Source organism: Calidris pugnax, unplaced genomic scaffold, assembly GCF_001431845.1.
Source record: "Calidris pugnax isolate Ruff unplaced genomic scaffold, ASM143184v1 scaffold38, whole genome shotgun sequence".
In the NCBI taxonomy this organism is placed as follows: Eukaryota; Metazoa; Chordata; class Aves; order Charadriiformes; family Scolopacidae; genus Calidris; species Calidris pugnax.
Window position 1 is genome coordinate 1,663,033 of NW_015090995.1, and position 21,901 is coordinate 1,684,933.

The 21,901-nt window shown below is 48.7% G+C and overlaps 3 protein-coding genes across 3 annotated transcripts in view; 1 reads left to right on the forward strand and 2 right to left on the reverse strand.

The window, feature by feature from the left end:
* LOC106895466 (growth hormone secretagogue receptor type 1-like) overlaps window positions 1-5,421 on the reverse strand; it is a 6,643-nt gene extending 1,222 nt beyond the window's left edge. Inside the window, exons 1-3 of the mRNA XM_014954898.1 lie at window positions 5,346-5,421; window positions 3,693-4,370; window positions 2,254-2,520 (exon numbers count right to left, since the gene is read on the reverse strand). Coding sequence (XP_014810384.1) covers window positions 2,254-2,520; window positions 3,693-4,370; window positions 5,346-5,421 — 1,021 coding nt within the window. The remainder of the gene's footprint in view (window positions 1-2,253; window positions 2,521-3,692; window positions 4,371-5,345) is intronic.
* A 3,601-nt stretch (window positions 5,422-9,022) lies between these two features.
* On the forward strand, window positions 9,023-13,517 carry TAF9B (TATA-box binding protein associated factor 9b). Its single transcript, XM_014954962.1, has 7 exons — window positions 9,023-9,109; window positions 9,190-9,271; window positions 9,538-9,674; window positions 10,870-11,004; window positions 11,652-11,733; window positions 12,533-12,646; window positions 13,009-13,517. The coding sequence occupies exons 1-7, from the start codon at window positions 9,059-9,061 to the stop codon at window positions 13,173-13,175; spliced, it is 768 nt and encodes a 255-aa protein (XP_014810448.1). The 5' UTR covers window positions 9,023-9,058; the 3' UTR covers window positions 13,176-13,517.
* A 3,730-nt stretch (window positions 13,518-17,247) lies between these two features.
* Window positions 17,248-21,901, reverse strand: part of KIF4A (kinesin family member 4A) — a 32,200-nt gene continuing 27,546 nt past the window's right edge. Inside the window, exons 29-31 of the mRNA XM_014955333.1 lie at window positions 19,867-19,986; window positions 18,600-18,716; window positions 17,248-18,010 (exon numbers count right to left, since the gene is read on the reverse strand). Of these exons, the coding sequence (XP_014810819.1) occupies window positions 17,831-18,010; window positions 18,600-18,716; window positions 19,867-19,986 (417 nt within the window). The 3' untranslated portion in view covers window positions 17,248-17,830. The remainder of the gene's footprint in view (window positions 18,011-18,599; window positions 18,717-19,866; window positions 19,987-21,901) is intronic.

The following is a 21,901-nucleotide window of genomic DNA, read 5'->3' on the forward strand; positions in this document are numbered from 1 at the left end:
GGGACACTGTGCACTACATACGACTGTTCTTGTTAAATCTGCTGGCAAATACCTAGAGATGAGCCTGAGAGCTGTCTTCTCCAGATGAAATATTTGGAAAAGCTGGAACTCCCAAGTTTCCGAGACGTTTCAGAATGGGTCTTCCCAATAGCGTTTGGAATTTGCCATAGGAAGGTCAATTTAGTGTATTTTTTGCAAAGACTATGGCTACACTTTATATACATCAGAGCAATGCACTTGTACGTGGAATGTTGGATGTGATAGTGCTACAGGCAAAGTATTTCCAGTAATTAATCACTTTAAGGGTCTTTCTCCTCTGGCAGTTGATGAATAGTGTTGCGTTATAGTTTGAGGCATTGTGTTGTATTTCAGATGTGGAAATACCTAAATTATGACATAGTATCGCTTAATACTCTTAAAAGTAGATTTATGGTGCAATCTGAAATTAATCTTTTCAAAATGTACTCTTCATTTTGTACTCTATTTATTTTTGATTAAAAGTCCTGGAAAAAAAAAAATAAATGTATGTTTGAATGTATTGTTCTACTTGTAGCAGAACTTTAAGTTAATCATTTATTATATCATAGAAATCTCTCCCTCCAGCGTTGGAAAGAGTTTTATACAGATATTAGTCTTTAGTTTGCAGAAGAGTTTACAATCTGTCTTTATTTCTCCTCATAGCCTACTTTTAGCAAATAAGACTGCCTTCAGCAAATCGCTGTTGCCAAAGGGTTATTTCTTTAACTCTTAGAACGAAGTTTGTAGAGGTTTATTTGGCAATAATATTTCTGATACTTTTAAAAAAGATGAATTAGGGTTGCAGAGTAAATACTAACAAGTCACGACTCCTAAAAAGTGAAAGAAACTTGTGATTGCCACAAAACAGTCATGTTTCCAGCAAATACTGGTGAAAGCCTCCCGCAGTACAGGTTGGACGTCAGCTGTTATCCATTCCAGACCGATGTACCCTCGTGGCATTAATGTATTTAGGTATCTTCAGTTTTTCTTGTATTGTCATTTTGAGGTATCTCAAACTTATGTTAAAGCTGCCATGCATTGTATTACTAAATTGTAACTATCAAATAGATAATATATTTAATACAGCCAATAAATAATACAAATGTATTCAAATTTGACTCTGGGGTTGTGTGTGGTTTTGTGGATTTTCATTTTTAGTTGATTTTTTTGGGAGCAGTTTGTTTGTGTAGTTATAATTTAAGGTGAAGAAGCCTGTTTAGCATTGTTACTCCCTGTTGTTAAGAGCTGTCTTGACTTTTCTTCCAGAAAGATATTTTTATGATTATTATTTTTTATTTCATGGAATCACGGAATGGTTGGGGTTGGAAGGGACCTTAAAGCCCATCCAGTTCCACCCCCCCTGCCCTGGGCAGGGACACCTCCCACCAGACCAGGTTGCTCCAAGCCTTGTCCAACCTGGCCCTGAACCCCTCCAGCCCATGAACTGGTGATCTGGACCCCGTGTTTGCCCGTTTTACAACCAAAGGAGATGGGCAAATGCCTCCCTCTCGTGCCCCCCTCCCCAGCCACTGCCCACGTGTCTTTTGTCCCCGCTCCCTTCAGAGGAGCTCTAAAGGCCAGGCTGGTTTCTGCCCTTGAGATGGAATCTGACCTTGTGGAAAGCTGGGGGGAGTTTGAATAAGGAACAAGATAAAAGACTGAAAATGAGGGAAGTGACTCGAGAAACCTGGAGGGTGAGCAATAAATCAGTCTGTAGGAAGAAGGCAACATGTTCTTAGTCCCACTAAGTGAGTAATTTCTTGTCACTTTACCTTCCAGAGTGTGTTTCTTATGCTCGCTTGCTGAGAGCAAACAGCCGGCCTGGCTTTAGCCTCTACTTTCTCTCTTGGCTTCTTTGGGAAGAAATTAACTTGAATTCTGTTTCACAGGTCTGTGATTAATGAAATGTCTGGTCCTTGAAAACGGAAACAAATCCTTCCACAGGAGCTCCATGGACACTGTGGCTGGTAAGTTCACTGAAGAGAAGAGCCCGGGCTCCCCCGTGCCTGCCCCTGTGTGCGCAGGAGTAACGTTGAGTCGACTCCAACCTTCTGGAAAGTTCTGAACCCATCTCGGGAAACACATAGTAGCCAAAAAGACAGTCTTAAATCTGGTTCCAGTCTCCAGGTGCACAGTCTGTGTGGGTTTTAGCCCACAACGTTGCTGGCCAAAGGCCTGGGTTGTGAGAATAAAGTCAGTGCTGAACAGTTGACATGAAAGAACCCAGTTGGGTACCTTCAGAAGAAACCTTCTCGCTCCTGGTCGGGCTCCTGCAGCGCCGAGGTCGCTGGTGGCGCAGGATTTTGCTCATGGCTTTCCTGTATTTGTGTGACATGACGTTGTAGAGTATGGGGTTTATGGAAGCCCCCAGGTAGAAGAGGAGCATGGCGATGAGGTTGAAGTACTGCGTGAGGTCGTACAGGATGATCTGACTCTGGGCGAAGAGGATTCGGCCGACGTGGAACGGGAGCCAGCACAGCACAAAGGCCAGGACTACCACAGCTGAAGAGGTAAAGAGCACACTCTGGTCATCTCCAGCAGAGTTTATTCTGCCTCTTTAAACTATTTAAGGATCAAGACACCAGGTTGCTAAATTTAACCCAGCAAAGCCAAGATGCCCTGCCGTGCCCCAAACTGCTTTTGTGCTGTGATTACCAGTAGTCTCAAGCAATGAGGACAGTTGCACACAAATTTAATTATTTGGCATTAAAATAGGTGCCTCTACACCCACGTTGTCCATTGGAGGTAAGAGATTCAAATCTGGGGGCAAAGCAGCCTGGACTTAAAATAAGGGCTACTGCCTGCTGGTGGCCATTGGCCCCCTGTGACAGCAGGGACACGGGAGGTGGGGGCTCCTCAGGGGTGGAAAAGGGGAGCAAGCTGGAACCAGAAAGCACTGAGGAAAAGGCTGGGAAATTAGCAAGTAAAACCTGGCAGGAATCTAGGCAGGGGGTGGCTGTGGTACCCTGTTCTGAGGGTGCTGCTGCCTCCCTGGGGACAGGGATCTAAGGGTGGGGGGGTGGGAGCTTGGGAGGGAGCGGTCGGAGGGATGGGGAAGAGGAGGGGAGACCCAAATCCTCCTGGTTTCAGAGGTACCAGCTGGCACAGCATATAGATCACATTTGACTAAGCCCAGGCAGGTGGGTTGTTGCCATCCTGGGCAAAGCTGTAGTCACTAAGCTGGAGAAATTTTGCAGGGGAAATAACCTTTCCTTGCCGTAGCAGAGTAAGAGCCCAGTCTGGTTTTTTTTTTTAAGTCAGAGAATTTTCCAATTGTTTTACTTTTAATCCCACGATTTCTTTAATTTTAATCTTTTAATTAAGTAAATTTAAGGTCAGAGATGGCAGGGGGGATACAAGGAATGTGATCTCAAAGCAACCCGAAGCCCCACTGCTCTGCTTCCCTGCCACGCAGAGAGCTCCCCTGCCTGAACACCCCGCGCTCAGAGACGCCCCTTCTCACCACAATTTAAGTGCAAATCCATTGATTTTAACTCTGTTATACAGAGTTAAAGTCAGATTTTTTAAGTCAGAGAACTTAACTCTTAAATCACACAAACTCTGTGTGTTTTCTCCCTCCTCTCCATCACCCCCCGCGTCGCCGCGCACCCCGTGGGAGTGATTAAAGAGGGCAGCTCTTCCGATTAGGTTTTTTTTTTTTAAACTGCTCTTACCCAGCATTTTGACAGTCTGTGTGTGTGACCTTTTCCTGCCTGCAGCCTGGCAGCCCGGCGCCCGCTGCCCGCTCCGCCACAGCTTCCTGCAGATGAGCCCGTAGAGCAGGGTCAAGCAGAACATGGGCAGGAAGAAATAAATGGTGGAGACCCAGGTCATGGTCTCCAGCAGCCCCGTGCGGGCCACGCTCTCGATGGACCTGCACTCCCAGCTCTCCTGGGGCAGGCTGCTGTTGGGGTGTTCCACCCCGAAGAGGAAGAGGATGGGGCCGGCGGTGAGGAGGGAGCAGCCCCACAGGGCCAGGATGACCCGTTTCACCCGACACTTGGTGATGGTGGCTTTGGCTTTGAGGGGAAAGCAGATGGCGAAGTACCTCTCCACGCTCACCGTCGTGATGTGCAGGATGGTGCAGTACGTGCAGGTTTCGCTCAGGTAAATGAAGAACTTGCAGAGAAAATCCCCAAATATGTAGGGTTTGTACTTCCAAAGGCGGTAGAGATCCGAGGGCAGGCCAAGGAAAATGAGTGTGTCTGACAGCGCCATGCTGGACAGGTACATGTTCACTGTCGTCCTCATCTCCTGCGAGCGGCTGAAAATGACTATGGTCATCACATTCCCAGAGACCCCCAAGAAAAACAGGATGATGGAAATTATAGTCACGGGCACCAAAATCTGGACTTCAAACAAAGAAAAAGACTGATCTTCAGAGGAGTCCGTGTGGCTGCTGAAATAGCTGTGGTTGGTGATGGAGCCCATGGCTGGTTTCAAAGCCCAGGGCAGGGCTGGCTTCCTCCTCCCCGTGGGCAGAAACCCGAGGCAGGGTGAGAGAGAGGCATGTTTCCCTGCAAGTGTCCAAGAACCAACTGTCTACGCAACGATTCTTACACGATCAGTTAAAAAAAAAAAAATCAAAATTATGTTCACAACCATTTAGCTGATGAAGATAAACACCCAAGTGACAATTAGCCCTTTTTACAAGAAGCAAAGGAATATTAGATTCACACATCCAGCATTTGCCAGACCCAACCTTTGGAAAACAATATTGACCATTACAAAACAGTATTTACTGTGCCCATATTTACCCTTAGCTTCACACTGTTTGGAACAGGGCCTTTTTTTTTTTTTTTTTAACATTTCCTTTCAGGTCCTGTGAATCCCACTAACTGCATGGGGCCGGGTCTGGGAGTGGGGCTTCGGATCAACGGTGGAGGAGCTGCAAGGGGAGACAGTCACCCCGAGAGGAGCTGGATGGGAAGAGCCTCTTGGATGCGCTCCATGGTTTGGCAGATCCTTCAAGCACTGGCGAGTGCCACGACTGGAAATCTTTAGGCTGAGAAGTTCTCCTCAAGGGCTCCGCCGAGGAGCAAGGAGGCTCCCAGGAGGTCAGTGCAGCCGGCAGACACGGGGGTGCTTCACCTGCAGGGTGGCTTTCCTGCCACTGGTGACGATGATGCTGTTTGTGCAGGGAGGTCCCCGGGGTGCCGGAGTTCCCTGGCACAGTTTCTGAGGAAATGAGCTTGACTTTTCGCAGCCGCTTCCCACAAGGTCATCCACCTTCCTCTCTCCACCTACACACGGCTAATGATGCTGCACTAAATACGCGCCCCGGGCTCCGCTCGTCTCCTTGCCCTGCACAGAGTGCCTGCAGTTACCAGGTAAAGCAGAACAGTCCTTTGATATTGGAAATTTAATTAGCCCATTTGGGCCAGTTACATAATTTTCCATCATTCTGTGTTTACTCAGGGCCTTTCCCACTTGAGCTCCTCCCCAGCATATGCTGCCGAGCGAGAACATTTCTACTGACACTGCTTTAATGACATTATTAAGATAGGATGGGAAAGCCTTTATTTGCACATCAGTCTTCAAAATGAGACAGTCTGACACTTAGCCCTGATTTACTTTCCACTTCAGAAAAGATCAGAGATGACGAGCTGGAAAGCGCGGGGGAGGCGAGGGGAAAAGGGGCCAAGGCGAGGGAAAACGTGAGGGAAAACAGGAGGGAAGGCTCTGGGAAGCTGGAGGTTAATGGCCCACAGCCGGAGAGAGCAGGGACACTCAGCACCAGAGAGGCTGCTCAGCTCGACAGCAGGATGTGTCCGGCCACAATCCTTGGAAATCCCTCCATAACCCGGGAACTGGGGCGCTGGCAGAAGCGAGCAGGGTACCCGGTACAAAATTAAACCTCCTCCATTCGTTCTCCTCAGAGCTCTGCTCTTTGCAGTTGTTTTTTGTTTTTTGTTTTTTTTTTCTTGTCTGAAGGACTAGTCAAAAGGCAGCATTTTTGTGGAGCCAAACAGTGTGGGATTTGGGCTGGAAAAGGTCAGCGCCGAACACAATCAGCGCATTGTGTTGACAGAGCCTTGGTTCTGACGTTAGGGAGAGTTCTGCTGCCATTTCCAAAAGGTGGAAGAGTTGGCTGTGGGTTTTTTTTTCCAAGAGGTTAAGGCACCTGAACACCTCAAAAAAAAAAAAAAACAAAACCAACCCCAAATCAAACCCAGCAGTCTGTGTGCCAAGGCTTTACTTTGCTGCACCTCAAACACCTCTACAAAATCCATCTAAGAAGAAATTCCCAATGCCTAACTCTGTGCTGGTGATTTAAATGATGGACCCTGAGCAAAGCTAAGCCCTGGGCGATGCGTGCTTGCAAGGGCTGAACAGCGTGTGGCTGCCGTCCCCGTTTCTTCAAGCAGATCCCTCCCAGCTGGGAGACAGAGGCCTCTGATGAACGTCCCCGGTTTGGCGGTGGCAGATGGAGGAGTCGGCGCTCGGCCGGGCCATGCCGTGACCCAGTTTCCTGTTTTCCAGTGCTGAAAGAAACCTCAGTGACTGGGCAGAGATGGAGGGTGACTGCTCTTTCATTCGTGCAGCCCGCTGAAGGCAGGCATTCACAGCACGGCTGTGCCCCAAAGGACTGACGGTGGGGAGGAAGCTTTCACGACCAGGCAAAGCCGCTCAAGCTCAGCTGCCCACACCGAAGGCTTTTGTGGCCTTGGGGACAAATAACTCCCCTGTGGAAACTGGCTCTCCAAAGTCTTCTCCTTGCTGCTGGTTTTCAGGCAGAAAAGCTGGATGTAGCCACAGCTCTGGGTGGTGCTGCTCAGCCTGGAGTGTCACCTCTGCGCAGCAGGGTTGGTGGAGAAGGTGGGGACAGCACAGACAGGAGATCTCAGGGTGGGCAGAAGGGTCTTTGCCGGCTCCTGGGGATAAACCCAGAGCTCTTCTGCAGTATGGAGTATCTTTCTTTTTTTTACTGCATCGGGAATAAATGGCAGTGATGGCAGACAGCCTGATGATGCCAAGTTTCAGCCTGATCCACAGCCTGCATCCCGTCTGAGGTGGAAGAGCTCCCCTCCCCCTCTTCCCTAAAACAAGGGAAAAAAAAAAAAAGTGGGTTTTGTTTGTTGTCTAAGGTCAGTGTCTGGAATTCATCCTCCGTTCCCTCCTCGCAGGATGTTTTTGTGTAATACACTCTGACTCATGAAAGTCAAATGACTTGGACTACAATGCTACAGCGCTTCCAGCCAAAGAGCCTCAGCAGAGACATTCCGGCCGCCTGCACCTCCAGCTCTGGCTCATGCTGGACGTGGGTTTTCCAGCTCCTGCAGCTGCAGCTGCAGACGTGGGGCTGTCCCTGCCCCCCATCAGGCACCCCCATCATTGGCAAACCCACAGCATAGGGCAGCTGCCAGCTGCCATCTCAGTACAGATACACAAGGGCCAAGACAGGTTCGAACGTTGCATCAGGAAGAGTATGGCCAGCAGGTTGAGGGAGGTCATCCTGCCCCTCTGCTCTGCCCTGGGGAAGCCCCATCTGGAGCACTGGGACCAGTTCTGGGCTCCCCATTTCCAGAAGGAAACTGCTGGAGAGGGAACAGCAGAGGGCTACAAAGATGATGAGGGGCCTGGAGCACCTCTCTTAGGAGGAAAGGCTGAAGGACTTGGGTCTTTTTAGTCTGGAGAAGAGCAGACTGAGGGGGGGATCTGACCAAGGCTTATAAATATTTAAAGGATGGGTGTCAGGAAGATGGGGTGTCTTTTTTCAGTGGAGCCCAGGGACAGGATAAGAGGGAACAGGCACAAACTTGAATATAAGAAGTTCCACCTAAACATGAGGAGGAACTTCTTCACTTTGAGGGTGGCAGAGCCCTGGAAGAGGCTGTCCAGAGAGGTGGTGGAGTCTCCTTCTCTGGAGACATTCAAACCCCACCTGGACACGTTCCTGTGCAACCTGCTCTGTGTGGACCTGCTCTGGCAGGGGGTTGGGCTAGATGATCTCCAGAGGTCCCTTCCAACCCCACAGCATTCTGTGATTCTGTGATTTGCATCCAGGTAGGCTGAGTGTATGGCTTCCAGGTGCTAAACATCATCCGAGATACAGATGAGAGGCAGAGAGAGAGTCTCGCTGCTGCTGGAACGTTTCGCAAGGCGTTGCAGGCATGAATCAGAGGGATCACATGTGAACAGCTGTTTATTTCTTCTTGCTCTCAAAGGAGGTTGGCTTCTCTTCCCCCTTGGATCAGCTGGTCCGGCGCAGACGTCACATCTTCCTCCAGCCCTTGCTTCGTTTGGACCATCACGGCTAATGACAACATTATTGCAACTTCTTCTGGTATGCTGCTAATCCCCGCTTGACAAAAATCACAAGAAAACAACTTTTTTTTTGTTTCTGTTTGGCCTCAGAAAGTAAGAGAGAAACTTTTGATGAAACTTGTGTGGAATGTATGTAGAAATCCTTCAGCTGCTAGGAAAACAAGCTTAAGAAGTCCTGCTGCCAATACTCTAATTTTTCTTTAATCTGGGGAATGCTGACAATTTAAAAAGTGGCCATCAAAGCTGTTAATGAAGTAACATGCCCTTCAGTTTCATCGCTGGCCTATTCTGCAGAAGGGGGGGGCAGGGGACAACTCCCTGATCCCATCAGACTCGGTCTGTGCCCTCGTGTACCGCTTTTTGTCTCTGCGAATATTTTTTATTATAAGAGAATGTATGCATCACAGAAATGTAGGTTTTTTAAAAGTAAAAAGCAGGACAAGAGCCCTACGGAACCCAACAGCGGCCTGACTCGGGGAGGGAGCTCAGGGGCCTGTGCCTCCCCACCCCGGGGGTGGGGGGGGACACCAAAGCCCCCGTTTGTGCCGTGGCTGTTAGAGGCCTCGAGGGTTTGTTTGCTTTGGCGGGGAAAGGAGGAACGGCAATACCCGCACCGCCTCCGCACCGCCTCCGCACCGCCGCGGCCTGTGCCCGCCCCGGCCCCCGTCCACGGCCAGGCCGCGTCTCCATGGCAACCACCGCCCCGCCCGCCATGCCGGCTCCCGTAGCCGGTCACGTGACCGGAAGCGGCCGCCCGAGGCGAGCGGAGGCGATGGAGCCAGCCAAGATGGCGTCCCCCAAGAGCGCGCCTAAAGACGCGCAGGTACCGCGGGGGGCAGGAGGGGCCGGGGCGGGTCGGGGTGAGGGCGGCGGAGCTGAGCGGTGCCTTCTCCGCCCCCGCAGGTGATGGCGCAGATCCTGAAGGACATGGGAATCACGGAGTACGAGCCGCGCGTCATCAACCAGATGCTGGAGTTCGCCTACAGTAAGGGGTGGCGGGGCCGGGCCGGGCCGGGCCGGGGGAGCTGGCGGGGCCTGGCAGGGGCAGCGGCGCTGCTCCTGGGGAGGGAAACGCTGAGTGGAGAAGGGAAATGCTGTCTTTGGCCGTTTTTCCTTGGAGGGTTTCCCTTATCAGTCTTTAAAAATAACCCTGGAGGAAGCGGTGTTTTGGGTGAGGGCGGAGTGGGATGGGGAGGGGGAAGGTTTATTTGTTTCAATCCAGCCGTAGTGAGAGGTGCTGTTTTCCCCAAGGGTACGTGACAACTATACTGGAAGATGCAAAAATTTACTCGAGCCATGCAAAGAAGTCCAGCGTGGATGCGGATGACGTGAGGTTGGCCATCCAATGTCGCACAGACCAGTCGTTTACCTCCCCGCCTCCCAGAGACGTAAGTAAAACTGTGTTGGTAAGGTCCCTCACACAAATCTAGTGGAAAAACTGGCTTCACACGGAGTGGATGAGCACACGATCTGTTGGATCAAGCACTGGCTGACTGGAAGGTCCCAAAGAGTTGTGCTCAATGGATTTACGTCCAGCTGGCAGCCAGTCACAAGTGGTGTGCCTCAAGGCTCAGTGTTGGGACCATTTCTGTTTAACGTCTTTTATTGATGATCTCGATAAGGGCATAGGGTGTAACATCAGCAAGTTTGCAGATGACACCAAGTTAAGCAGGAGTGTTGACTCCCAGGAGGATAGGGAAGCTTTGCGAGAGGATCTAGACAGATTGGATCGCTGGGCCAATGCCAATAGAATGAGTTTCAACAAGGGCAAGTGCAAGGTCCTGCACTTGGGCCACAATAACCCCCTGCAGCGCTACAGGCTGGGGGAAGTGTGGCTGGAGCTGCCTGGAAGAAAGAGACCTGGGGGTTCTAGTTGACAAAGGGCTGAATATGAGCCGGCCGTGTGCCCAGGGGGGCAAGAAAGCCAATGGCATCCTGGCTTGTATCAAAAATAGTGTGACCAGCAGAAGTAGGGAGGTGATTGTGCCCCTGTACTCAGCACTGGGGAGGCCACACCTCGAGTGTTGTGTCCAGTTTTGGGCACCTCAATACAAGAGAGATCTGGAGGTGCTGGAGCAAGTGCAGAGGAGGGCAACGAAGCTGGTGAGGGGGCTGGAAAACAAATCGTATGAGGAGCGGCTGAGGGAGTTGGGGCTGTTTAGTATGAGGAAGAGGAGGCTGAGGGGAGACCTCATCACTCTCTACAACTATGTGAAAGGACACTGTAGAGAGGTTGGTGCTGGTCTCTTCTCACAGGTAATTAGTGACAGAACGAGAGGGAACGGCTTCAAGCTCCAACAGGGTAGGTTTAGATTGAACATTAGGAAAGAATTTTTCACTGAAAGAGTGATAGGGCATTGGAACAGGCTGCCCAGGGAGGGGGTGGAGTCCCCATCCCTGGCTGTGTTTAAGGGCCGTTTAGATGCAGTGCTGAGGGACATGGTGTAGGGGAGGACTTTGTAGAGTAGGGGAGATGGTTGGACTCGATGATCCCAAGGGTCTCTTCCAACCTAGACCATTCTATGATTCTATGACAGAACACAGCAAGAGGCCACAGGGGGGAAGGTAACCCTCTCTCTTCAGTTCTTGTTAGATATTGCCAGGCAGAAAAACCAGACGCCGTTGCCGTTGATAAAGCCTTACTCCGGACCCAGGCTCCCTCCTGACAGATACTGCTTGACAGCTCCCAACTACAGACTGAAGTCCTTGCAGAAGAAGGTAAGGGGTTTGGGTAGGGGAGGGTTCACCTAATGCCCGCATCGTTTGTCAGGAATGTTGTTGGAATTAAGAGTTTCCCACCCCTCTGAAGGATACGTATGGGCAAATAGTGACCTCTGTGTGTCTAAAAGAGTGTTTTAAACTAGGTCAGGGGCTTTTGTCTCGAGGGATTTGCAAGTATTCTTATTGCTAGCTAGTTTCAAATGCAAAGGGTGAAATGCATCTGTGAGTCTTTGTGGTATTAAAGCCAAATTGTCAATTTGAAGCGGTAAAAGGTGAAAGTAAGGCTTTGGTATAAATATTGAAGGGTATTTTGTACTTACCCCTTAGTTGTTTTTTGCTCTAGAAGAAAGAGAAAAGATTTACTTTGCTTGCTGGAAAATACTGAATGTCTCGGTGTGTAGGATTTCATATTTATTTCCCACGTTTTAAAGAAAGAGTCTAAAAAGTTGAACCCAAGGTTCCAGGTGTTGAGATGGGATGTGCCTCGGTGCTAGTTGTGAGAACTTCGGTGTTGGCCTACAAATTGTGTGTTGTTGCTGTGAAATAGGCCCTCGGTGGTTTTGTCGGAAGAACCATTATTTTTTTTCACGTTAAGAACTGTTAATTTCTAACGGGCTGCTAAACTGAGTGTTCTGTCTTGACAGGTCTCTTCCTCTGCAGGAAGAATAACAGTCCCTCGCCTGAGCGTTGGCGCTGTGAGCAGCCGGCCCAGCACTCCTACCTTAGGTATTAAAGAGCTTGGTTGGGGTTTCCCATGTTGATTTTATGAAGGAAAAAAAATAACGAGGAGGAATTTGAAGCCTCATTCTTACCACTGAGGACAAGTTGGGTGCCACCTGAGCTTGGTATCATTTGGCAGCATCAGAAAAATTAAATTAGTTTCAAAAAGATTCTTGTAATCTTTGATACATATATACATTACTGACGTTCTGTATTTTTATTCCTGTATTTGTGATAACTCCTATATGTAAGGACACCATTCAAGAAACTTAGTAAGATTAACGTTTTTTTTTCCTCAATGTAAGTACTGTGCTGAACTACCAATAGTGCTAAATAAAATAATTTTTTAAAAGTTTCACAAAATTTGTGGCTGCAGACGTAGACTGACGTATTAGTGTGTGGGGTTGCAGCCTAGAATTTTATAGATCTTGAGTAAATGGGTGGTTCTGCCTGAAAATCTGACTCCTGTATAACCAGTATCATTAAATGGTTAGAGTTGGAAGGGACCTTAAAGCTCCCTTTAAGGGGACACCTCCCACCAGACCAGGTTGCTCCAAGCCCCCTCCAACCTGGCCTTGAACCCCTCCAGGGATGGGGCAGCCACAGCTTCTCTGGGCAACCTGGGCCAGGCTCTCACCACCCTCACACCAAAGAATTTCTTCTTAATATCTAATCTAAATCTCTGCTTTGTGTTCCCACTACTTTGAAAATACTAAGTTCTTCTTTGAGAGCGAATATATATGAGCGCGAGTGTTGTTTTTTTTTTGTTTAATTTATCTTTTGACTGAGTTGTTTTGAATTTCAGGCACCCCTTCAGCTCAAACAGTATCCGTCTCGACAAAAGTGGGCACCCCGGTGTCGCTGACGGGGCAGAGGTTCACTGTGCAGATCCCCTCCTCTCAGGCAGCCGTCAAGTCAGGTAAAACACAAGCTGTAATTTATAGTAATAACGTGGGTAATTACTTCATTCCTTCTGGTTTTTAACGTTGCTAATCTTTTGTGTCTCCTTACATGAGAAAGCCAGTCCCCTCTCTGGTCGTTCCAGTAACTTCCAGTTTTCATCCCTATTTCTAGCGCGGTGGAGTCAACCAGAATATATGGTGCTTCAGGCAGATTTCCCTTACAGCATTTTCTTGTCTTCTCTGCTTCCCCTTCAGGATCATTCCAGGGTTTTCAGCCTGGAATGTTTTAGTAGCACACTGCTTTATTGCCTTGGAAGTTCTGTTTCAGTGTGGGGAAATTCAGCTGCCATTTTTAAAACGTCTTTCTTTTTTTTCACAGCCACGCCGACTACTCCCACAGTTCAGAATGTTCTAATTAATCCTTCGTTAATCGGCCCGAAGAACATTCTTATCACGACAAATATGGTGTCATCACAGAATACGTCTAATGAAGCAAATCCCATGAAGAGGAAGCATGAAGATGATGATGACTACGATAACTTGTGACGAGACTCTCCTGTCCCCTTCCCTTCTGCCGTGATTCACCTTGAGTCCGAGGGGTTTGGCCGGGAGTTCTTTGTAACCAGCGTGAGGGCGTGTAAATACTCTGTTGGGTGCGAAGTGAGAGAGAGAGATCATTGCCTGTGGAAGAAGGAAAAAGCAATGGATCTTTTCCTGTGTCCTGTAATGTCTTTTGAGCTTCAGCAGCAGCACGGGTCGCTCTTACACACAGCGGTCGTCGCGTCTCTTCTGCCGCCTTGTTTCCGACAGCCGCGGGGGTGTCTCTCCAGCCGGGTGAGCCAGGTGCTTGTACAGCCCCCTGTGAGTAAAAATGATTTTTAGAAAACACCGGGTGGTGTCACGGAGACTCATTTCAACACCAAAAACACCAGTCCTGGGTGAGGTGGGATGTAGCTGGGCAATATCAGCTTTTTCTTTTTTTTTTTTTTTTTTAACCTTCCCCCAAATACATTTCCTGCTTCGAGGTTGTGGCAGTCGTAGACACGGGGCAGGTCCAGCGGGCGTGAAGGTTATTGCTCAACAGTAGGAATGCAGACAAAAGGGAGAGGGCCCGAGAGGTGATGGTCCCCCTGTACTCAGCACTGGTGAGGCCCCACCTCGAGTACTGTGTCCAGTTTTGGGCCCCCTACCACAAGAGGGACATTGAGGTGCTGGAGCGGGTCCAGAGAAGGGCGACAAAGCTGGTGAGGGGTCTGGAGCACAAGTCTTATGAGGAGAGGCTGAGGGAACTGGGGTTATTCAGCCTGGAGAAGAGGAGGCTGAGGGGAGACCTTATTGCTCTCTACAACTCCCTGAAAGGAGGGTGTAGAGAGGTGGGGGTCGGTCTCTTTTCTCAAGTCACAGGCGACAGGACAAGAGGAAATGGCCTCAAGTTACACCAGAGGAGGTTCAGGCTGGATATTAGGAAAAATTTTTTCACTGAAAGGGTTCTCAGCCATTGGAATGGGCTGCCCAGGGAGGTGGTTGAGGCACCATCCCTGGAGGTGTTCGAAAGACGGGTTGATGTAGTGCTGGGAGGTCTGGTTTAGTGATGATGCTCCTTGTTTGTTCAGGATCATTCCAGGGTTTTCAGCCTGGAATGTTTTAGTAGCACACTGCTTTATTGCCTTGGAAGTTCTGTTTCAGTGTGGGGAAATTCAGCTGCCATTTTTAAAACGTCTTTCTTTTTTTTCACAGCCACGCCGACTACTCCCACAGTTCAGAATGTTCTAATTAATCCTTCGTTAATCGGCCCGAAGAACATTCTTATCACGACAAATATGGTGTCATCACAGAATACGTCTAATGAAGCAAATCCCATGAAGAGGAAGCATGAAGATGATGATGACTACGATAACTTGTGACGAGACTCTCCTGTCCCCTTCCCTTCTGCCGTGATTCACCTTGAGTCCGAGGGGTTTGGCCGGGAGTTCTTTGTAACCAGCGTGAGGGCGTGTAAATACTCTGTTGGGTGCGAAGTGAGAGAGAGAGATCATTGCCTGTGGAAGAAGGAAAAAGCAATGGATCTTTTCCTGTGTCCTGTAATGTCTTTTGAGCTTCAGCAGCAGCACGGGTCGCTCTTACACACAGCGGTCGTCGCGTCTCTTCTGCCGCCTTGTTTCCGACAGCCGCGGGGGTGTCTCTCCAGCCGGGTGAGCCAGGTGCTTGTACAGCCCCCTGTGAGTAAAAATGATTTTTAGAAAACACCGGGTGGTGTCACGGAGACTCATTTCAACACCAAAAACACCAGTCCTGGGTGAGGTGGGATGTAGCTGGGCAATATCAGCTTTTTTTTTTTTTTTTTTTTTTTTAACCTTCCCCCAAATACATTTCCTGCTTCGAGGTTGTGGCAGTCGTAGACACGGGGCAGGTCCAGCGGGCGTGAAGGTTATTGCTCAACAGTAGGAATGCAGACAAAAGGGAGAGGGCCCGAGAGGGGATGGTCCCCCTGTACTCAGCACTGGTGAGGCCCCACCTCGAGTACTGTGTCCAGTTTTGGGCCCCCTACCACAAGAGGGACATTGAGGTGCTGGAGCGGGTCCAGAGAAGGGCGACAAAGCTGGTGAGGGGTCTGGAGCACAAGTCTTATGAGGAGAGGCTGAGGGAACTGGGGTTATTCAGCCTGGAGAAGAGGAGGCTGAGGGGAGACCTTATTGCTCTCTACAACTCCCTGAAAGGAGGGTGTAGAGAGGTGGGGGTCGGTCTCTTTTCTCAAGTCACAGGCGACAGGACAAGAGGAAATGGCCTCAAGTTACACCAGAGGAGGTTCAGGCTGGATATTAGGAAAAATTTTTTCACTGAAAGGGTTCTCAGCCATTGGAATGGGCTGCCCAGGGAGGTGGTTGAGGCACCATCCCTGGAGGTGTTCGAAAGACGGGTTGATGTAGTGCTGGGAGGTCTGGTTTAGTGATGATGCTCCTTGTTTGTTGTGTGGGTGTCTATTTTTGTCAGTTAGGTTGGACAGTTGGACAAGATGATCTTTAAGGTCCCTTCCAACCTAGAAGATTCTGTGATTCTGAGAGGAGGGGATTTCTGGAGAACACCTACTGAGGCTGACCTCTGGTGTTCCATTAATCCATGGTTTCCTCTACGCCAGCACCCACAACCCAAAAATTAGCAAAGAGGTAAAATCCCAGCCAAGATTCGCTCTTTATTTATTTCAAAGAGCTGCGCCTTGTTTTTGGAAGGGCTACGTGGCTGTTTTTTAATGCTTGAACATGTTCTCCACCACCTCCAGAGGAGCCTATTGCAGTGTCAGACTGTGTTTATCAGCCCATCCTCCCCTCAGTCTATATGTCAGCACTGATGTTTCTGTACAGTGAGCCCTCATTGGGGTGAAGCTTAATATTGGGCACTGACCCCCTCTCTTTTCCTGGGCTTGGGGCAGTCTTTTAGCTCAGAATGAGCCCAGACCCCAGTCTCTAAACAATCCTCAGGTGTGAGTCTGCACAAAACCACAGCAGGTGTTGGCCACAAGCAGGACGAGTTCACTTTAACCACAGGCATTTGTCACCTCCTGTTTCACCTGCAGGAAGAGTTGTTGCCTTTGTGCTGTGTCTTTTGTTCTTCAGCTGTGAGATAATCCTGACTCACGGTTTCTAAACCTCTGCATAAAGGATGGGAAGGTCTCTGGGATGAGGTGGATGCCCTTTCACTGGATACAAGCTTGTTTATAGAGTTGTAAAATGCTCGTTTTAAAGCTGCCAGGGACTTTTGGATGCTTGAAAAGTAGAAAGATGAGTGAGGTTAGAAGAGCAGTCCTCTCATAGCTCCTTATGGAATGGTGCCATATGTGACTAGGTGGGATTTGTGTCCTGGGTGGCAGTTTTCACAGCTGTCCTGCTTTGAGGTAGAACAGAACCAACTGGTTTGGTTGGTACCAACATCTACCTGTGCCCCCCAGAGCTCCCAGTGTGGTTCCACCAGCAGGAGCACTGCCAGGCACAGCATGAGCCGTGCCTCCAGCGTGCTCTGCTCCAACCAGGCCTCAGGGGAGGAACAAAGGGAATGATACATTACTCAGTCTGTTGCTACTAATTTTATTTAGGAGAAACCATGCAGTTAATTACCCTTTGATGTTTAGTAAAGGCACATCTGAACAGAGCATAGAATCATAGAATGGTCCAGGCCAGAAGGGACCTCCAAAGGTCATCTAGTCCGACCTCCCCGCAGTCAGCAGGGACACCCCCAACTAGACCAGGTCCTTTTATGGGTTTTTTTTGCACCACTTGCCTCCACTGCAGCTGATCTCCTCAGCAATATGCTCATCTTCTGCAGCATCCTTAGTATCACAGCAAGCCCAAGATAAACAACAAGTGCTCTCAAAGCTCAGGGAGGGGATGGTGCTAACACAGCACCATCAGAGAGGAGCTCGAAAACAGGACTAGGAGCTGGAGCTCAAAAATCATGTCTAGGAGGGGGGTGGAGTGGAAAGGAAAGCAGGAGGAGCTGTTAGGCTGCCTACTTTTTGAGTAAGACACAAACCTGTCCTCCTGGCAACTGCTGGAACAAGCTCAAATCCAATTTTAATTGCAGAGATCCCTCTGTGGTTCATTGTAAGCGATGTAAAATTAAGAAGTTGGGGGTTTTTGCAAACTAGTTTATTAAATCATATAAAATTACTACGACATTCACAATAGGGCTAGAAAGTTTTGGAACTTCATTCAACAGTGATAGAGAAACAACAACCATTTCATATCTGGTAGTTCAGTTAAGACTACATCCAGGGCCTCCTCAAGATCAGGCACCAGTGGATCTCACAGGGCAGCTGATGCTGTATGGGACTGGACAGTGCCCAGATTTCCAGTGCAAATACAAAGTTCTTTCAAGATTATGCATTAAACTGTACCCAAGAGGTTCACAGCTCAGGAGGAGGAGGAAGGCAGCTGGAATGAGAAACGCGGATAAAAAGCAGACATACCAGAGGAAATAGTTTCTTACTCTCGGGGCTGAGGACCCACACATACAAATTTTTACAATAAATCAGACAATCTAGCAAGAACTAGTGTTTGACTTCCTTGCTGGTGCCAGAAGCTGTCAGGCTTGAGAGTCATCAGGTCTTTGCCTCAGCGAGAGACCTCAACATGTTAAAAAGTCACCAGCGAGGCGGTCGAAAGAAGCACAGCACCACTCAGGCACAGGGCATCTCCTGGGCTCCTCAGTCAGGCCTCTTTAATGGGGGTACAACCTGCAAAGAAGCTGGTGTTGCTCATCAGCATTCTCTTCTTCCGCTTCACAAACAGCATCTGGTTCTCCTGAAGTTCCTCATCGCTCACGGGCAGGGAAGAGGGAGCGCCCGGCTTCTTCATGAAGACTTCTTGGCCTGTGATATCTTTCAAGACCTATCAAAAAAGGCAAGGAAGACAATTTTTTGGAGTGGGTTGGTGGCCTGAAGAAGCTCCCCAGCTCACACTGGAGCTTGGAGGTTGCACATACAGAAGTTGCTGGGCCAATTTCTTTACTCAAGTCAAAACACAAAGGACAAATTCCTGGGCTGAGCAGGAAGAGACAGCATTTGGGAATAGGGTGCAGAGGGTACAAGAGAAGGGAATTCTTTAGCTGAGGCAAAGTTACAGCTGCCAAGTCAGAGCACACAATGCCTTAAGAACAGTAAGTTTGGGCACAGGCAGGCATGATTTTGTCCTATGAGCTCCTCAGTTACCAGTCTGTCTCTGGAAAGACTCTAGGAAGTGCAGCAGGAGAGCATGACAAGCCCACGTGGCAAAGTTTTAGTATGAAAACTGAAGCATTTAGACTCAAATACAAGCTGCCTTGACAGCTGTAGTGTGTCCAGAATTCAGGATTTTCTAGCAGCAGCCTATCATTTTGGGTTTATTGGGGTTTTCCCCTTCTTTAAGATCCATCACTAGCCACAAACAAGGTGCACACACATTCAGAACCACTATTCTTTCTTACGACTTTAGGCGGTACCTTTGTAGGCTGCGTGACAGGCTTAAAAAAGGTCTCTGCTACAGTTGCTCCAGTGGAATCTTCAAGTTTGGAGGAACCTTCAGAGTCCCTCGATTGGTCCTCGCAAAGCGTGGCATCCTGTGGGGCAGTACTACTTTGAAGCACATCAACAATATCCATCCCTTTCTTCCCCACCAACAGCTGAAGAAATAGTAGAGGTCCCTAAGAGACCTTCTCTCCAGTTGCAAAGTAATTCGTAGTACAGGATGCCACATGCCTCTGTCAGGCAACTGAGGCACAAACCAATCAATAATTAAAGAAATACTATGGAAAGTCTCTGCTTCAAAACTCTAAGATCCAAGACTAATAATGCAGACAGTTTGAGCACAAATTTTAATGACCATCAGTTGCTGTTGAACCTTCCTAATGCTACAACCCCCTCCCCAAATTATTCCTTCCATTCTTTTAAAAAAAAAAATAAAAATCTGAAAATGAGTTAAGTTTTTGTGCCACCTGAAGCACAAAGATGCAATTTTCTTTTACTAAGTGCAAAAGAAAGATTTAAACTTGTCTTCAGATTCATGGCTGGCAACTGGCAGTGGGTGAACTGCTGTGACTCGGGACATCACACAAATTCCTCTATTCAGTGCAAGAGCCTGGTCCTGCAGCAGCAAACTTTGTGCTCAATTAGCACGGATAAACACTGAATTACAGTGACATCTCCATACGGGTCAGAAAGGTCCATATACTTTCCCTGGACAAAGCAGGTACACTAACAGCATAACCGTGAGGCATTCACAGAATCACAGAATCTTCTAGGTTGGAAGGGACCTTAAAGATCATCTTGTCCAACCATCAACCTAACTGACAAAAATAGACACCCACACAACAAACAAGAAGCATCACCATCACTAAACCATACCTCCCAGCACTACATCAACCCGGCTTTTGAACACCTCCAGGGATGGGGCCTCAACCACCTCCCTGGGCAGCCCATTCCAATGTCTGATAACCCTTTCAGTGAACAAATTTTTCCTAATATCCAGCCTGAACCTCCCCTGGTGCAACTTGAGGCCATTTCCTCTTGTCCTGTCGCCTGTGACTTGAGAAAAGAGACCGACCCCCACCTCTCTACACCCTCCTTTCAGGGAGTTGTAGAGAGCAATAAGGTCTCCCCTCAGCCTCCTCTTCTCCAGGCTGAATAACCCCAGTTCCCTCACCCAGCTCCACTGTGTGCTCTGGATGGTGGGTGCAGCCCTTTCACACCCCCGAGGGCAGCGCTACTCACCGGAAAGATGGGGTCTCTGTTTCTGCATTTTGCAGAGTCACAGCTACAGCCTTCGGTGCAGCCCACCTTCTGCTTCCTGCAGCCACACTGCTTGTTTCCACATCGGCCCTTGCAGGAGCACTAAGGAAGAGAAGAAGAGTTCTGTGCAGAAAGAGTTTTGGTATTTCATTGATTTCATCTAGATTGTGGCAGCTGGCAACACCTGGAGCCATCTACAGGCCAGCACCATGCCCAAGCTGCCATGAACCTTTTACAGAATCACAGAATCTTCTAGGTTGGAAGGGACCTTAAAGATCATCTTGTCCAACCATCAACCTAACTGACAAAAATAGACACCCACACAACAAACAAGGAGCATCATCACTAAACCATCCCTCCCAGCACTACATCAACCCGGCTTTTGAACACCTCCAGGGATGGTGCCTCCACCACCTCCCTGGGTGGTTTCCCTGTCAGTGCCTGCATCCCAGGAAAAGAAACAAGGTCTTTCCACCTACAGAGCCATCTCTTGCTTCAGTATCCCTAAAGTGTCTTCAATTACTCAATCCCTGACTTCAAGTTATCCAAAAGGGATGCTGTGTCAGTAAAACAAGCTCATGTTTACACACCAGGAGGCAAACCTGAGTCACCCTATAACAGGGCTCTCTAGATGGAGGTGACCCAATTTAGCTACTTCATGGCATATCAGATGGTTCTGAAATAATCAAAGGGCTTGAATACTTCTCCTATGAGGACAGGCTGAGAGAGCTGAGCTTGTTCAGCCTGGAGAGTGCTCCAGGAAGATCTTAGAGCCCCTTTTTGTCCCTAAAGGGGCTACAGGAGAGATAGGGAGGGACCTTTTGTCAGGGAGGGGAGCCATAGGACAAGGGGTAATAGTTTTAAATTGAAAGAGGGCAGATTTAGACTAGATATTAGGAAGAAATTCTCTGCTGTGAGGGTGGTGAGACCCTGGCTGAGGTTGCCCAGAGAAGCTGTGGCTGCCCCATCCCTGGAGGGGTTCAAGGCCAGGCTGGATGGGGCTTGGAGCAACCTGGTCTGGTGAGAGGTGTCCCTGCCCAGAGCAGGGGGTAGGACTGGGTGATCTTTAAGGTCCCTTCAAACACAAACTGTTCTACAATACTCTGTGACAGAGCAATGAATCTCTTTGCTAGCCTGGGTGTGTGAGGCAGTAGGAGACTGCACAGACCAGCTGCTCCACACTACACTTCCACACTGAGCAGTAATTTACACTGGAGTTCCACTGGGCTATGTAAATGAACTCAGAAGATCCAAGTGTCAAGCACAAACCCCTCCTCCCTGCAACACGGCCAAAAAGAACTTCCCCAAAAATCAAACCACTAATAGTTCTGTAGCTGAGTCTCAGGTCGACAAGCTGCAGTGAAAGGAACTAAAGCTAGACCTTAAAATTCATAAGTTTCCTGTGGTAACCACTAATGTTTTCAGCCACTCCATAGCGAACGATGTAATAATTTACCCCTTTGTGAAAGGGGAAGAACATGTCTCAATAAGGGTGTAGTTTCACAGCAATTTTGCTCTTTCTGTCAGAATATGACAAATAACCAATGCCATCCATAGGGGTACAGGCAAGTGATTCCATCATAGGTAACAACAAGTCACAGAATCACAGAATCTTAGTGGTTGGAAGGGACCTCTGAGATCATCGAGTCCAACCACAAAAAAAAAACCAAAACAAAAACAAACAACAAAAAAAACCCAAAACAAAACACACCACACCAAACGCCCACCAAAAACACCGCACCCACCAACTAAACCCCACACTCAACACCTCACCATAAACCAATAACCTTGGGCACTAGAGCATGCCCTGAAGAGCCATGTCTATACGTTTCTTAAATCCCTCCAGGGATGGTGACTCCACCACCTCCCTGGGCAGGCTGTTCCAGGGCCTGACCACTCTCTCAGTAAAGTAGTTCTTTCTAATATCTAATCTAAATCTCCCCTGCCCCAACTTCAGACCATTTCCTCTGGTCTTGTCGTTCGTCCTTTGGGAGAAGAGGCCAACACCTGCCTCTCT

Excerpts from the sequence above, each read along its gene's own strand:
- TAF9B (XM_014954962.1), top strand. The coding sequence starts at position 9,059 with ATGGAGCCAGCCAAGATGGCGTCCCCCAAGAGCGCGCCTAAAGACGCG. Across the intron at positions 11,734-12,532 it reads GCCCAGCACTCCTACCTTAG|GCACCCCTTCAGCTCAAACA; the intron begins GTATTAAAGAGC and ends TTTGAATTTCAG. Across the intron at positions 12,647-13,008 it reads TCAGGCAGCCGTCAAGTCAG|CCACGCCGACTACTCCCACA; the intron begins GTAAAACACAAG and ends TTTTTTTCACAG.